This window comes from Panicum virgatum, chromosome 2N (assembly GCF_016808335.1).
Source record: "Panicum virgatum strain AP13 chromosome 2N, P.virgatum_v5, whole genome shotgun sequence".
Taxonomy (NCBI): Eukaryota; Viridiplantae; Streptophyta; class Magnoliopsida; order Poales; family Poaceae; genus Panicum; species Panicum virgatum.
The window spans coordinates 45,516,781-45,534,780 of NC_053146.1; the positions used below are offsets into that span (position 1 = coordinate 45,516,781).

The following is an 18,000-nucleotide window of genomic DNA, read 5'->3' on the forward strand; positions in this document are numbered from 1 at the left end:
GTTGGACAGTATTTTTCTCAAAGCTTTGTTCAGAAGTATTTTTCTCTTTCATTTTTTTCTCAAAGCTTTGTTCAGAAGTGTGCTACGACAGTTTTTGTTTCACAGAAGGACAAGATGAGGTGACATTACGTGAGGGTATATGGCTCTAGGAAGTAGGAATAGTAGGACTGGGCACACCAGCTCAACCTGCAAAGTAATTGCTCGGATGGAGCATGATCAGATCAAAATCGACCGTACAGAACTCAAACACATCAGGTGATCTCTTCGGGGAGTAGGATCGTTGTGCCTCGCTCGTCAGGCATGGAGATGCACAATCAAACACATCTGCACCGGCCGCCGACGGTGGCGACGTTTGTTTACACGGCAGGATTATATTATCTGCTGTACAGTACGTACAGGGCGGAGAAGGGGGGGCGGACAGGGGCCTGGCCCCCATGGTCCCCAAATTTACACTAGAAATTTAAATTTTGATTAAATTTTTATATAAATTTATATGGTTGGCCTCCTCTAACAATGAAAAAATGAATTTCCTGGCTCCGCCCCTAAGTACGTACGTATGTCTTGCAGCCTTGGACTTGGACCGTGTCGCCGACTCAAGGGTAAGACGAAGACCATCTATCGGCATTGTTTAGTCGCCTCATTTTGACAAGGGGGTTTCCTTCATAAAAAAAATTACAAGGGGGACATCGTGCCGATGCGAGGCGCCCCAACTTTCGCATGATAACATATCCACGCACGGATAACTACTGTACTTGCTCTTATAAAAAACAAAACATCATCCACTACTTCGGGGACGAAAAGATCGTAGGCCGCGTGGGCCTACTCCGACGGCGCATTTCGTGACGAGTAGCAGCACCGGCCCAAATCGTATCTTCTGCTACCAGCCCAATCCTCCTCGTAATAAGGGCGTCTTTTTTATTTTTATATTTTTCAAAAATATTTTTTACAGAAATATATTTTCAATTTCACAATTTACAGTGGGGGCGGCAGAGACTTATATGTAAATAAAAATAATTTTTATTTGCGCGGAGGCCCTTGGCGGGAGCTAGGGGGCGGCAGGCTCCCCCTCCCCGCAAAATTGCAGCAGTGGGCTATTAGATGTGGTTTTAGATATTTTGGATACAAATAAAAATCATTAGTAAAGTACACGAATATGAAAAGTATAAGTCAGCAATTTATACACATACGCAAATAAGAACGAAATAGGTGATGCATGAGAATAGGTGATCCTATATGTAAATACAAAAGGAATTAGACTTCGTACCACAATTAATTGAAATTAAGATATGAACTATATGTTTACCGTAAGGTCGTGGTGGTGCCTGTGTTGGTTGAAATGACATCCCTGCAGCTGGTGCCATGGTACTAAACTGAGTCCCTCCGTGAGGTTGATAAGGTGGGTGTGCATCACCTGTATGGACTGAGAATTAATTGTTGGCTTCAAAGTAGTAAGTCAGTAAGTATCCTCACGTACCTGGATAATGCTGCTGAGACCAATAAGATGCTTGGGAAGGCTGCTGCTGTGTGGGACCACAAGGAAACGAGGTCGAGGCTTGAGATGAACCATACGAGTCATCGTACGATGTCCGGCTACCAAAGACTTCAAGCATGGAATGAGCTCTTTGTGAAACTCGGGTCCAGGCCGACTCTTGCTCATTCCTATCCATCATAGATCCCGCTCGAATCCTCATCAAATTCGCCCTGGCATCTACGTCCATCAACCTGCACATTTCAAACTGCAAGCAAGAAAAAGAAAGACATTAACACTATAATCCAAAGTATTTGAAAAGCGATGATAACTTTCACTCACCGCCCCAGCTAATGCATCATCCCTATGTCGTGCGTAGCCATCCTGTGCTGTCGCAAACATGCGGCTGTGGTTGCATGTCAGCATATATCAAGCGGCAACGAGTCTGACGCTGGTACCAGCTCAGGTACGCCCTGTACCAAGCCTCCATGTGTGCAGGGGTCGCAAGCGCCACGTTCTCCTCTGCCTGGTCCCAGCCATCGACCCAAGGCTGCACCCTTGTCACCCACATGTTGGAGAAGGGTTGACCAGTCCTCGACAAACTAAATATTGAAAATAATTTAGTCAAATATGATTAGTTAACTATACAATGCATAGTCACTGAAATGACATATGAATTTAGTCATGGCGTTCGACCCGACCCAATGCTGACGGCACATGATACAACTTCCTTTGACCGAACTGTCTCCTGACTCTGTCCGGGCAGTGAGCCTCAATGTAAACGTCGTACACCAACGCTGTAGTTGTCATCCAAAAGGCCTGGTCCTGAAAGCAAACCGAAGATATCCCGATCGGTGCACGGGTGTTTATAGCCAACTCGGAGTAGGGCTCCCACACGACGTCTTCAAGTGTCAACCGATCAAACTCAGCCACAAATTCAGGATAGGCCCGACGAGATTGTACGTGGGCCCAACTCTTTTGCACAAAATTAATAATAATATGTACCAATAAGAAATACAAAGAGGGTCAAACAAAGCAACATAATTGCCAACAGAATAGTATGAGTAGCAGTCATTTCCGTACCTGAAGAGCGTACCAGAGAGTCCCCATGGTGGGCCTATCGTCCTCGGTGTCACCGTACATATCCAGCTCATACGGTGAGTGGTCGACAATCGGGCGACCAATTGCTATCCTCTCGTACGACCAAAGCTGTAGTCTTTCCTATCAAGAAACTATTCTATGAAAGTAAAGGCACACAAATTGCTAGTATGAAATGCGGAAGCTTAAAGAGCGGGATAGGAGATAGCAAACTCTTGACGCGGGTGTTTATCCCGTGGTTCGGTTAGCCACAAAGGCACACCTACATCCATGTTGTTGTAGCACTCACTAAGAGTATTGCTACTCGGCCACCAAGTCTCTTCCGTGAACACAATCACGGTCACCTTGGCCCCGGGTTCCACTAAGGAGCTTCTCCACAAAGGATGGGGGTCTTCACGTCCCCCGCACAAAGATGTCGTCGCCGCTCCACACCAAGTCGGAGGGTCGATGACGTTGCCGGCGAGCTTCACGCTACAAAGTGCCGGCGCACCAAGCTCTTATTTTGGTTCACTAGAGAACCACATCACAAAGGCTTCAAGCCTTGCAATCTTACTCTCTAAGAGCTAATCCTTTACACAACACTCTCAAAGTGTGCTAAGGGCTGAGGATATAATCTTAATGCTTTTGTATGGCTTGGAGATGTTCTTGGGTGTGCGTGGGATGTCCAGCAACTCCAGCAATCTTCAAATGGCCGAGGTAAGGCATATATATAGGCCACCAAGTCTTGTAGCCGTTGCTCCAACGGTTAGCTGAAAATCTGCGTATCACCGGAAGAACCGATGCCTCTGGCAGGGGTAGCGTCGGTTCTTCCGGTCACTCTAAAACACGAAATAGCCGTTGAGCTTCTGACTGCTGACACAGTGACCACCGGTTGAACCGATACTTTGTACCGATGCATCACCGGTTCATCCGGTGCTTAAGAATCTTCTCCTGGGCGCCGACGTCATTGCACCGACGCAATACTCCGATGCACCGTCGGTTCAACCGGTGCTGAAGAAACTTCTCCTGGGCACTTGACATCGTCTCTGGAACATAGGACGCACAATGCACTGATGCCCCTTTTTGACCCGTCGGTTCATCCGGTGCCCATAAGCTGACTCGGCTTTGATTCCCTTCTGCCATGGCGTCGGGCCTTGTTACGCATATCTTCTCTTTCTCTTTGTCATCACTTGAACCTAAAAGTCTGAGAATGATCATCTTAACAATCATATTAGTTCAAGTGTTATGCTGTCATTCGATCACCAAAATCACTCGAAATAACATAAATGGTGCCATATTCGTTACACCGGCTCTCCCTGTATCGCTCGCAGCGTCGTTCCCGCCTGATCCTCTCACCCTGCACCGTGTGGCATGGAAGTGCGGTGTCTGATGTCTCCGTCAAAACTCTCTTTCTTTCCCTGCAGCCAAGGAACCGGCCACTGCCCACCACCTGCTCGTGCAAATGCCCGTCATGGCTGGCAAGGCGGCTGCAAGCCCCAAAACAGCATCGCCCCCCTTACCATCCACCTCATTACTATGGGGACCAGAGCTGCTAACGGTGCAACGAGGAGAGGGATGGCGCTACGGGAATCAAATTTGAGGATGGAGCTGCTCTTCCTCTTGATCCTTGGTTGATTGGTTCGAGATGGTTGATGCACCAAGAATCAGCGATGATACAGATCGTTGCTGCAGAGGGGAGGGATGGAGCAGCATGGTGTCGTACTGTGACTGTCACATCACATGTGCAGGTAGGTATGTTGCCAATGCCACCCAATTCGTAGAAGCACAGGTGATCCCTTGGCATGCTTACCGTTCTGTATCCTTTGTCATGGAGCCATCGATCTTCTTTTCATTCTTTGACCTTTCCTGATCACGTAGTGCTCCTCCTTGCCACAAAGAAGGTGATCTTCTCTCGCTCAAGTGGCTGGCACAGAACGGGCCTATGGACCACTTCCATCCTCAAGGTCAGAACTATGAACTGGCAGTTTATTTAGTAGGTGTAGCACCAATTAGGCTGCTAACCCTGGATGTTTTGGAAAAATAGCATCATGCCTTGCACTTTCCATACCCATTGCTCGAACTCATGGCCAAAGGGTTTTCTCAAATGGCATAGAGGTATGAATCTGATGAACCATGACAGCATTACTAAGTGCTTAACAGGCTTTACTAGACACACTACTAACATAACTTTAGTACTAGGAGTCAGGGTTATACTCTACTTTACCTATCTAAAATGAATGCTAGTCAGGAACCATTCGAGCACTTGGAGGAGCAACTCTGCCTTGTCTATTTACTTGCAGATTCCACAGCTCAGAAACTAACATGCACGTTATGAGAAAATTATCGATTTACCGTTGTAAATTTCCCTGACCCGACCATCGCAAAAGGTTTAATCAGGTTTATGCCATGGAATCTGCGAACTTTCCCTTTTCCACATTGGTGAAATAGTGCCAGAAAAAAATCTAGAAATGAAGCATGTTTTGATGTGGGAATGGCAGGGAACAACTGGGAGTCAAAAGAGTGTCCCACTAGATTTGGTTAAAAGGGAAGGCATGGTATACCTAAAAAACCATTTAATAGTATCATTTATATGATAGCCTGATCTTTCTAGCCAGAGCTCTGCTTCACAAAGTATTAATCTTTCTTTGACATTTATTGGTTACCTTCACATAAACAACATGTCATAGGTTAAGCTTTCGGGACCACCCACTCGTGCACAGTATAGGTCACGCTTGTAGGCTGGCATTCAATATGCTGATGCATGGACCAAACCATTGAAAAGCTAATATGTGAATCATGTGTGTTTCTAGTGAAAGCTGAGATTACTCTCTGGTGGATGTGCATGTTTGGCACAGTAAGATGGGACCATACCCTGGGAATTCTTTGATGGCAACAAGGATACCAATGATGTACCCCAGATGTTGCCTGATAGCTAAGTCCATGATTGCAACGTATCTACAACTGAGCAGAAATTTGCCTGCATTCTCTGGTAGTCCCGTCTCCCCCAATTTCTCCTAAAGTTCCTTCCAATCATGTTATATAATATTCTTTAGAAAGCCTAGTTATTATCTGCGCTCTGAGAAATAATTGAGCTGCATTTTTATTCTTTTTGCTTCCCAACTTGTTGTGTGCATGCAAACTTCACATGTGCGCCATTTATTAAAAAATTACATAAATAGACTAGCCAGATCAAAATAGCATTGCTACGCCAGGGAACAGTTCTTTTTCTCTCTTTATTTTTTACACGAGGTACAGCTCGCTCGCTCTCTCTCTCTCTCTCTGATGGCCCCTGAACTTTTGAAGGTGCAGTTAGGACTTATCAGGATGTATGGCTAGTCTAGTCTTTCTGGAGTTATTTCCCTTTTGTTATGTACGTTTCTGGACCTGTCTGTTGTAAGGTAGGTTTTAGATATTTGGTTCAGCTGATTCTGGCAAGACATGTAGCAGGCATCATTATAGTTGGGTTTGGATGGGTATGTGAGGTTAAGTGACTATGTAACATAGCAGAACAGAGGGTTCATGCGAGATGCGGCCTGTCCGTTGAAAAGGCTCAGCTCATTACTTGGGTTACCCTAGGAAATATGTAGCTTTCAGACTTAAAATGGATCTCACGCAAAAGGGCATGGAAAGTTTCTAAAAGCATTGGTGATGTTGAATATGCTATCATCAAGCATCTCTCGGGGTTTGTGCTCCAACAATGACTTTTACTAGAGGAACCGAAAAGAAAAGGACAAATGTGAATGTTCGTTATTTTCTTTTTCCTGAATCCCAAAAGGTTGGTTTTTTTTTTCAATTCCTGTAGAAGTCATTGCTGTTCACTTGATTGAGAAGGAGCATATTTTAGTGCTTGTTATTGCGTATGGGCAGTTATATTTCGTGACCTGTCCATGTGGTGTTTCAAGGCTTGGGATAGCTCCCGGAGTCCTGGACTTCTTCTAATGTCGGATACGAAGCTGAAATGTGATAACAAGCAGACAAATTATGTTGCCCAGGCCACTTCAGACGAGCTTGGCAGGCACCACACTGCAGCCTGTGCATGCCCTGAGTCTTACGGCGAAAGGGCATGTGACCTATAGTCTATAGTCTAGTGGTTATAAGAGCTTCGGTAGCATCTTAGATTCTAGATTTGACCCCTTGTGAGAGCGAATATTTTAGAATCTAATGGTGTTGTGTTTTGAGTGGTAGGCAACGTGTTCCCGTCAATAGCGAGGTGCTTATGATGATTTCATCAATCTTGAGAATTTGCCACCTCATTCTTCGAAAATGTTCGTAGGGGTAGAATTTGGGTACATATATTTACAATGGTGATTGTGCATACCTTGTGAATGTGAGCTATTCTATGTAATTAAAAAAAAACCCTGAGTCTGACCTACTGTCGTGCTCGCGCCGAGTGTGGCGGCAAACCTGAAATCTTCAGCCCTGTTGCTATCCCTCCCGCGCGTTGATCGCCGGAACCCACCACCGCTGCCGCGCCGCGCCCGTCCGTTTCGCCGCCGTCGCTGTCCCATCACGCGGCTGCGCACACATGCTTCCCGCGATGGGCTCGGTGGTTCTTGTGCACAAAGCTAAGGGTCTGGGTCTGTTGAGATCCAAAATTTTTACGTCTAAAAACATCACATCTTAGACATCACATCAAATGTTGAGACATATATATGAAATATTAAATGAAGTCAATTTATAAATTTTTTTGTGCGAATAGACTGTAAATCGCAAGATGAATCTAATGAGCCTACTTAATATATCATGCTACTTTACTGGCGACCGTAACTTTTGATTCGTATGGTCAATTTTTCGACCGTTTTTTTACTTTTAGCATTTTTTTGTCGTTTTTTGATAAAAAAATTCAGAAAATTTTTTCATGGAGAAAAATCAAGAGACGGAAAAAATTGACGAGATAAAAATTTAGAAGAGAAAATTTTAAGAAACAAATTTAAAAAAAATTGATGATATTTTTTTACATTAAAAAAAGTTTGGGTAAATTTTTTGCATCCAAAACAAAAAAATCTCGAGGGTAAAAAATTTTGCATCTAAAACCAAAAAAATTCAGATGAAAAACTTGTAAAAAAATGTTTTACAACAAAAAAAAGAAAAAAAACACTTATCGCGCCGAGCCTCTCCCACCGCGAGCCCACCTTGCCTCCCTGCCGCGCAGCGACTCCTCGCCGGCGGTGCACCTCCCCACCACCGCGGCGCTTCCTCCGCCCAGCCATGCACCCATGTGCGGATCCCCCTGCTGCGGCGCCTCCCCACCGCTGCGTATCCCCCCTGCTGGATCTGGGGAGGAAAAAGGAAGAGGGAGGAACGGAGCTTCGCGAGTGCACCAGCTATCGGAGAGAAAAAGAAAGTGAGGAAAGAGAGAACCAGATGAGGAAAGAGAGACTGGATTAGTGCAGGGGTCACGGGCCCACCCACGTGCGCGTCTACCGCAAAAGCAGTTTTAGGCTACTTAATTCATGATTTGCAACAGTGATGTTATAGTAACTATCTGTTAATTATAAATTAATTATAGATTAATTACCATCATTAGATTCGTCTTGCGATTTACAACTCATTTGTGCAAAAAAATTTATAAATAGACTTCATTTATTACTCTAAATTACCAAGATTCTTTTCAAAAAGCCGAGCGCCGCGCAATCATGGCCTCCCCGGTCGGAGACTCCATCCATTAGGCCGTTCCAGTTCCAGCCCAACCTCACCTCAATGGCTCAATCTCAGCAGTCCCGCTGCAGCTCCAATGCTTTCTCCACTCTCCCTGGTGGTCGGCCAAGCTCGACTAGATCATCTCGATCGATCGAGCTAGCGGATGACTGATGCTACTGCCATGTAGCGGAAATTTTTTTGGAACTAAACATGGTTTGAATTTTGCCTGCATTCTCTAGTAGTGTCTCCCCAATTTCTCATAAAGTCCCTTCCAATCATGTGATATAATATTCTTCAGAAAGCCTAGTTATTATATGCTCTCTGAAATATAATTAAGCTGCATTTTTATTCTTTTTTCTTCTCAACTTGTTGCGTGCATGCAAACTCAAATTTGCACCATTTATTCAAAAATTACATTAATAGACTTGCCAAATCAAAATAGCATAGCTAACGCCAGTGAACAGTTCTTTTTCTCTCTTATATATATTTTTTGCGAGGTACAACTCTCTCTCTCTCTTATGGTCTGATGACCTCTGAAAACTTTTGAAGGTGCAGTTAGGACCTATTAGGATGTACGGGCTAGTCTATTTGCTAGTTAACGGTGAAGTTTGTATGTTGATAAAACGTCACAAGGAACAAGATAAGGAATATTGTTTGCTCGCTTTTTCTTTCTGGACTTCTCTCCTTTTTTTCTATGTTTCTGGATTGGTCTATTGTATGGTACACAGTATAACTCAGACACTCACAGTACATGCACTCTCACCCCTATGAATACACGTACACAAGTTCTACCCCTATAAGTATCTTTGAACACTGAGCCGACAGATCTTTGAGATTGACGAAGTCACCATAGACGTCTCGCTGTTGACGAGAATGTTGCCTACCACTAAAAGCACACGCCGATAAATCTTAGAATATTCGCTCCCACAGTGAGTCGAACTCAGGGCCTAAGATGCTACTGAGATTCCTGTAATCACTAAACTACATACCCTTTAGCGGGAATGAGATATTTGGTTCGGCTGATTCTGGCAAGACATGTAGCGGTCATCATTATAGTTAGTTTTGGATAGGTATGTGAGGTTAAGTGACTGTGTGACATAGCGGAAAGAGAGTTCATCATTATAGTCTATTTAAAAGGCTCAGCTCATTACTTGGGTTACCCTGCAAATAGGCAGCGAAAGTTTCTAAAAGCATTGGTGGTGTAGAATATGCTATCATCAAGCATTTCAGGGTTTCAGCTCAAACAATGACTTTTACAAGAGAAACCGAAAACTGAAAAGAAAAAGGACAAATGTGAATGCTCATTATTTTATTTTCCCGAATCCCAAAAGGTGATGTTTTCACTTCCTGTAGAAGTTGTTGTTTGAGAAGGAGCATGTTTGAATGCTTATTACTGCGCATGGGCCGGTTATTTTTCTTCACCTGTCCCTGTAATCTGCAAAATTTATACATGAAAATATCGAGTTCTACCCAACCCGACGATGTCCCGGGACGGTTCTAAATTTTTTTTACCCGAAATATGAAAAAATCCGATCCAACCCAATAATTATATAGAAAATCGAGATTTACTCGACCAAATCCGACCATGTGCCATGCTAGACTTGGACCGAAAAATCTAATTTGCTTGGCTGTGGCTGGTGGCTGATACTAATTTGTTACGAGAGAACCGTACTGCTGATTGGCTGATAGCTGGTGGCTAGTGCTGATTTAGTCTGAGAGAATAGTACTACTGGCTGGTTGGCTGACAAGCCAACCAAACATAGCCAAATGTTTTCTTTTGACCCGATCCGAACCCAACCGATCATCAGGTCTGTCCTACTAGCGCGCTCGCGCCAAGTGCGGCGGCAAACCTGAAATCCAGGGGAAAAAAATTAGGTACAGCAGGGCTGTAAACCTGTGCCCGTACAGTCCCATCTAGATATCTGCCACGTTTAGGAAAGAGCATCAGATGGAAAGGCCTTTCGCTTGCGCCCAGCGCATGTGCTCTCCGCTCCGCTCATCCTCCCACCGCATGCGCGGCTCGTAATCTTCCTCGGCTCGTTAGCTTCTAATCTTGACGAACGCATATGCTAGGGCCGGCAACATCTACACCGACGCAAGCACGATCACGCCGCCGTTGCCGGCCGCCGCTCCGAGTTGCCACCGCCGGCCACCGTTCCGAGTTGCCGACGTCGGCCGCCGCTGCCGCGAGTTGTCGCCGCCGCCGGCCGCCGCTCCGAGTCGCCATGGCCGCTGGCCGCTGCCGTGAGTTGCCGCTGCCGCCGGCCGCCGCTACTCTGATCCCATCACTCTGGACGACAGCACGACACAGGCCCGCACCATGGCAGGAGGATCCCAGGAAGATGAGACAACCATGCCATCATCTCATCCGACACCATTGTTAGTCCCTGTTGTGCATGACCATGGCGATTTCGTTGGGGATATTGGAATTGAAGGGAAACAGATAACACAGGTATGGTTGTTTACTTTTCTTCTATGATTTGATGATATGAACTCTCCGTCTAGTATTAATCTGTGAGCACATGCTAGGTCGTACAGAACACCGAGTCCATCATTGCAGAAGCAATACCGAATAAAACAACAGATGAGGTAATTGAAGCAACTTAATGACAAATTCAAATTAGATCGTAATATTTTATATGGTTGGGCACTTTTAATTCTCCTTTGTTTAATTTATACAACAGGTTGCTGATAAAGTTACACAAACGCTGATCGTTCCTGAAGTTGGAATGTCTTTTGAATCAGAAAAGGCAGCTTGGACTATGTACAACACCTATGCGGACAAGATTGGGTTCATTATTAGAAAGAGTGATGTAAAGAAACGAGAAGATGGAACTATATATAACAAGCATATAGTTTACAGTAGCCAAGGTTATCCAAGAACCAAGTCATCCAAGGCTACTACAAGGACTGGTTGCAATGCTCGTGTTCAGTTTAGTGTCAGCAGGGAGGGAGTTTGGACAGTGCAAAAGGTTTTACTTGATCACAACCATTACCTTGCTAGTCCAAATTAAAGGCAGAAATTGAGATCCCAATGAAGTGTTGAAGAAGCAGACAGGAAGCTAATTGGCCAGATGAGGGAGGGCGGGATGAAGCCAACCCAGGTGTTTGAGTTTATGGTGTAATTTTATGGTGGAGCTGACAAAGTGCCTTTCTCAAAAATTGATTGCAATAATGAGATTGGTCGACAACGCAAGAAGTATTTAGAGTCCAATGATGCACAAACACTATTGGAATACTTAAAAAATAAGCAGATAGAGGATCCATCATTTTTTTAAGCCATTCAAATAGACCAGGAAGATGGAAGGATGGCTAATTTCTTTTGGGCAGATGGTCAATCTATCATGGACTACGCAAGTTTCGGTGATGCTGTTTCTTTTGAAACCACATTTCAGACTAAAAAGTTTGAAATGCCTTTTGCTCCTCTCCTGGGAACGAACCATCACAAGCAGACCATAATTTTTGGGGCCGCTCTATTGTTTAATGAGACAATTGAGTCATTTGTTTGGCTGTTTGAAATATTTCTAACAGCAATGTCAGGCAAGCATCCTAGTACAATTTTCACTGATCAAGATGCAGCCATGGCAGGAGCAATTGATTATGTATTCCGGAACACAAGCCATCGTCTTTGTTCGTGGCATATTTATCTAAATGCTGCTAAACATCTGGATCATGTAATTCAGAAGCATCCTGAGAAGTTTCTTCCCGATTTTAAGAGATGTGTCTATGAAGACAGATCAGAGTATTACTTCAACCAGAAGTGGGATGAATTGTTGCGTGACTACAATCTTGAGGACAATGAATGGATGTTAAACCTATACAACTTAAGAACCAAGTGGGCTGCTGTGTATCGGGACTCATTTACAGCTGATATGAACTCTACTCAAAGAAGTGAAGGTATGAATAACATATTTAAGAAAAGATTTAATAGAAAACTGGGTATTTCGGGACTCCTTGTAGAGTGCGACAAGGTTTCTAGTAGTCTTCATAAAAATGAGTTGGATTAAGATTTTGAATCACATCGAAAGAGCCCAGTTACTTACATCCCAAATTGTCCTCTATTGAAGACTGCAGCTGAGTCATATACAGGTAGGATGTATAAAGAGTTTGAGGAAGAATTTAAAGAACAACTTTTATTCTCTTGTAATTTGTTACACACTGATGGGTCAATCTTAACATATATGGTTACACATATGTACTCTAATTATGGAGCAACGGCCGTATTCAATAAAGAGGATATTACCATTACATGTGCGTGCCGAAAGTACGAATCCATAGGTATGTATCCAAAAAGTTTCAACTGCAATAGTATAGTTTCTAATACAAACTGATGAAGTATGACATTTATAATTTATAGGTATATTGTGCAAGCATGCCCTCAAAGTCTTCAATGTGAATGATGTTTTCATATTGCCATCACAATATATATTGAATAGATGGACAAAATATGCAAAGAGAGGGTTCTATATTGAGAAACAAGAATCTGAGAAGGAAAGTTTGAACACTCGTGCTGCGCGTATCTCTCGAAAGGCAACATCTCTTGCATTGAAGTGTTCATTGTCAAAAGAACTACTTGATGATTTGGAGAATGCCATAGATAAGTTGGACTTGGAAGCAGATAATTCTATAAGCAAGATGCAAGAAAAAAATGATGAGGTTCCTCTAGTTTCGGCTAGCTGTGCTACAGACACATTCAATGGCAAAATATCATTTAGAATTCCTAAGGTGGTAAAGGGTCCAAAGAACAAAAGAGGGACCATCTCCTAATCTTATCCATCCGAAAAAACCGACCCAACCCGACAAATGTATGGGCTGGGCTCATGCTGAAATTTCTGACCCGAAATCTACAAAATTTGTACATGAAAAATATCGTGTTTTACCCAACCCAACCACGTCCCGGGACGGGTTCTGAAATTTTCGAAAATATAAAACATCCGACCCAACCGATCCAACCCAAAAATTATATATGAAAATCGAGATTATCCGACCCGATCCGACAATGTGCCGGGCTAGGCTTGAACCGATAAATGCAATCTAATGTTTTCATTTGATCCAATCTGAACCCGATGGATGATGAGGTCTGTCTTGGCCTCTTGGGACCTACTAGCGCGCTCGCGCCAAGTGCGGCAGCAAACCTGAAATCCAGAGCCCTGTTGCTATCCATCTATCCCTCCCGCGCGGTGATCGCCGGATCCCACCACCGGTGCCGCGCCCGTCCTTTTCGCCAGGGTCGCTGTCCCCTCGCGCGGGCGCGCACACATGCTCCCCGCGACGGGCTCGGTGGCTCTTGTGCACAAAGCTGAAAAAAGCCGCACCTTGTGCGCCGCGCAATCATGGCCTCCCCGGCCGGAGACTCCATCCATTAGGCCGTTCCAGTTCCAGCCCAACCTCACCTCAATCTCAGCAGACCCGCTGCAGCTCCAATGCTTTCTCCACTCTCCCTGGTCGTCGGCCAAGCTCAACTAGATCATCTCGATCGATCGAGCTAGCGGATGACTGATGCTACTGCCATGTAGCAGCTAGCTTAGGTGCAAGCTTTGTAGTTGGTTTGGTCATCGCCACCCCAGTGGGTTACTCGTGCCGCTGCACAAGTGCCCTCCGGCGAGGACATGATGCGGGTTCGCACGGCCATCCTCCTCCTCCTGCTGCACCTTGCTGTCCTCTGCCTGCTCGAGTCGACGTCATCGATGCCGGACGGGCAGCAGGCTGCGGCCGCGCGGCATCGGCGGCGGCAGGTGCTGTTGCGGGAGAAGGCCACCCTGCTGGCCCTGAAGCGGGCGCTCACGCTGCCGCCGGCGGCCTTGCTGGACTGGAACGAGTCCAACGGCCACGTCTGCGGCTTCACCGGCGTCACCTGCCACTGGCGGCGGGAGCACGTCGTGGGGCTCGCGCTCCCCAACAACATGAGGATCTCCGGCGCCATCCCGCCGGTCGTCGGTGAGCTCTCGCGCCTCCGGAGCCTCGACCTGTCGAACAACAGCATCTCCGGCGCCATCCCGTCAGCCCTCGGCAACCTCTCGCGTCTCCGGAACCTCAACCTGTCCGTCAACAGCATCTCCGGCGCCATTCCTCCGTCCATCACCAACCTGACGCGCCTCCAGAACCTCATCGTGTACAAGAATGTCCTCTCCGGCGACATCCCCCCGTCCATCGGCAACCTCACCAGGCTCTACGAGCTCGACATGTGGAGCAACAACCTCACGGGGCGGATCCCAGCCGAGCTCTCCAACCTCCGCGGCCTTGGCGTGCTTCAGCTCGACAACAACCAGCTAGGCGGTGCCATACCACCGTCCCTCGCCATGCTGGCGGGTATGTTCTACCTCAGCCTCAAGCACAACGACCTGTCCGGCCCCATCCCAGCAGCTATCTTCGTCAACTGCACGGTTCTGGGAGTCATCGACCTCGGCAACAACAATCTCTCCGGCGAGATCCCCAGCGCCGCGTCGGGCACCCTAGCCTACTCGTTCGCCGTCCTCAATCTCTACTTCAACAGGTTGACGGGGAAGCTCCCGCGCTGGCTCGCCAACTGCACGGATCTGATGGTGCTAGACGTGGAGAACAACCGACTTGATGATGAGCTCCCCACCAGCATCATCTCGGGCAAGAAATACCTCATGTACCTGCATTTGTCCAACAACAATTTCTGGAGCCATGACAACAACAGCAACCTGGAGCCATTCTTCGCCGCGATGTTCAACTGCTCGTGGCTACAGGAGGTCGAAGCCGGTGCCGTGGGGATGGGCGGGCAACTGCCAGGCCGGCTCGGCTCCATGCTGCCTCGCAACATGTGGCACCTCAACCTCGAGCTGAACGCTATCAGGGGCCCGATCCCAGCGTCCATCGGCGACATCATCAACATGACGGTGATTAACCTATCAAGCAACCAGCTGAACGGGACGATCCTTTTCTAAGTTTAAATATATATTATTTTTGAGGCAACATGTAGTGTGATGTGCTTGTGTGTGTCTCTCCTCCCTCCGTCCGTATAAGGACAATCCCAACCTATAATATCTATGTTGCCAAATTATAAAGACATCACCTTTATAAACTACACTCTACAACCCATAAGGTCTGCGGTTTTCTATTAAACTCATTCTCTCTTCTCCACCTATCATATTTGATCTCTATTTATTATAAAGATATCGCCTCACTCCCAATACACAACTTAACAATGTCTAGTGCATAGCTTTCAACTGTGTGTACATGGTACACACGATTTTAAGCGTATCAAAAAACATTTCATAGGTCTGTAAATATGCTATTTGGGGTGATACAAAAGATATTGTATATGACTCACAACTGAAATTACTTGATTACCATAGTGGTTTGGATGTTTGGTTTGTAAACTAGGGGTCACAAGTTTGATTCCCAACCCCAACTATTTATTTTTACATTCTATTTGATTTTTTTCTTGTTGCTAGCCTTCTACGTGATCGTGTCTATATTTCTTAGCATGTAGTTAAGCGTTACTATACTGTATAACAACACCAATAGACACAATTTATATATGTCTTTATTAAAATGTATCATTGTGTGTACACATGCATCTATCGTGTCTATGAAACGTCTTTCCTTACATTAACATGCTTAACGAATTCATCTCTACAAAGCCTGCCACAGTGTATACAAAGACGCTTCTAACACGCTTTATGAAATCGTGCCTACATGACTATAGATACAAACTAAAGCATGTCTAACTCCAAATATAGCGTAGCTATAGGGGGGGGGGTATTCGGGCTAGCATGACCGACGAATGGATTCACAAGACCAACGATTTCTTGGAAGAAGCATTATGGGCGCTTGCCGTCGGAACGAGTGTCATGTGGTATCCCTGCAGCAGTTGGGCAAACAAGAAACGAAAGACAAAGAAGGTCATGGGCCAACATCTTAGCAAGTATGGATTTACGCTAGACTATACCCGGTGGATCTTACATAGTGAAGCCCATCATATGAGAGACGAGGTCGTGAGGCAACACATCGATGAATGTGATGCAGATGGTGGGATTGGAGACATGTTAGACGACTATCATGCGGCACATTTCGGTGAAGGACCACAAGAGGAGGAGCCAGAGGCAACCGCAAAGGCGTTTTACGAGATGTTGGAGGTGGCATAGAAACTCCTTCACAGCCAAACTAAGGTTTCTCAGCTGGACGACATTGGACGCCTAATGGACTTGAAGTCCCAATTTAGCTTGAGATAAAACGCCTTTGATAGCATGTTGACCATTTTCAGCAACATGCTTCCGGAAGATCACATTCTGCCCAAGACAATGTATCAGGCGACAAAAATCCTTAATGCACTTAAGATGCCATATGAGCAGATACATTCTTGTCCGAATGAGTGCATCTTATTTAGGAAAGAGCACGAGGCTGAAACTTACTATCCAAATACAAAGCCTCTAGGTTCCTAGAGGCTTTATATTTGGATAGTAAAGAGGTGGACTCTGGTGACGGTCACCCTAAGAGGCAGCTCACGATCCCTGTGAAAATCGTACGGTACCTTCCGTTTATTCTGAGGATCCAATGATTGTACATGACCGAGGAATCCGCGAAACAGATGATATGGCACAAAAAAGGTGTTTGATACAACCCTGAGAAGATGGTGCATCCATCCGATGGTGAATCATGGACCCATTTTGATGGGATTCATCATGAGAAAGCTGAAGAAGCTAGTAATGTACGTGTTGCACTGGCAACATATGGGTTCAATTCTTATGGAATGGTGGCTGCATCGTACTCATGTTGGCCTATGTTCGTTATTCCCATGAATCTTCCCCCGGCGTTCTCTTTCAACGACAGACCATATTCGTGTTGTTGATTATTCCTTAGCACCCGAGGAATAAAATGAGTGTTTGCATGGAGCCTTTGATCGATGATTTGGTCAAGGCATGGGAGGAAGGGGTGTGGATGTATGACCGAGCGACAAAGAAAAACTCCAGAATGTATGTCTGGTACCACTACTCCCTGCATGACCTCTCGACGTATGACATATTCTACGGCTGGTGTACTCACAGATAGTTCTCATGCCCAACATGCAAGGCAACTCTGCAGTTCATTTGATTGAGAAAGGGGGGCAAGTATTCGTCGTTCGACAAACATCGACAATTCCTCCCTGCTGACCATCCATTTAGAAGAGACATTAAGAACTTCAGGAAAGGTGTCGTAGTTACATCCCTGCACCGCAGATGATGACAGGTGTCATGCTTCATGCTTAGATAGATGCTCTCCAGGTCAATGAAGCAGGTGGTTCTGTGGGATATGGCGAAAAACATGCCTGGACTCAGATCTCGGGCTTGTGGAGGCTTCCCTATATTAATGACCTCCTCCTTCCACACAACATTGATGTCATGCACACTGAAAAAAACTAGGGCGAGGCTCTTTTCGGAACAGTCATGGACAACCCTGATAAGACGCAGGACAACGTTAAGGCTAGAGTGGATCTAGCAACGTTGTGCAATGGACCAAGATATGAAATGAAGTGTCACCCGATTTCAGACAGAAACCAGATGCATTTCGTATGTGCGCCAGGATCACGTTTACACACATATGATAGACGTCATAAGTGAAATATATCAAAGACAATGTCCAAAACGTAAGCAATAGAGAGTACACAACTTTATTACACTTCGATAAATAGACACCAAGGTCTTTAGATGTTCCATCGTTTTCCTATACAAGATCTTCAACAAAGCTTCATCAAATCCCACAGGCAATTGACTGGTGAACGCATGTCTAGAACTCCTTGAAGTTGATGTAGTTCTCCAATTCAATGTTCTCTTCTGAGCAGCAATTAGGCAAGGGTGAGTACACTTATG

The 18,000-nt window shown here is 45.5% G+C and overlaps 1 protein-coding gene across 1 annotated transcript; it reads left to right on the forward strand.

The window, feature by feature from the left end:
- Positions 1-13,794: 13,794 nt before the first annotated feature.
- LOC120662672 (LRR receptor-like serine/threonine-protein kinase EFR) lies at positions 13,795-15,096 on the forward strand. The gene has a single exon (XM_039941769.1). It carries the CDS (start codon positions 13,795-13,797, stop codon positions 15,094-15,096), a length of 1,302 nt encoding a protein of 433 aa, XP_039797703.1.
- The last annotated feature ends 2,904 nt before the right edge of the window (positions 15,097-18,000 follow it).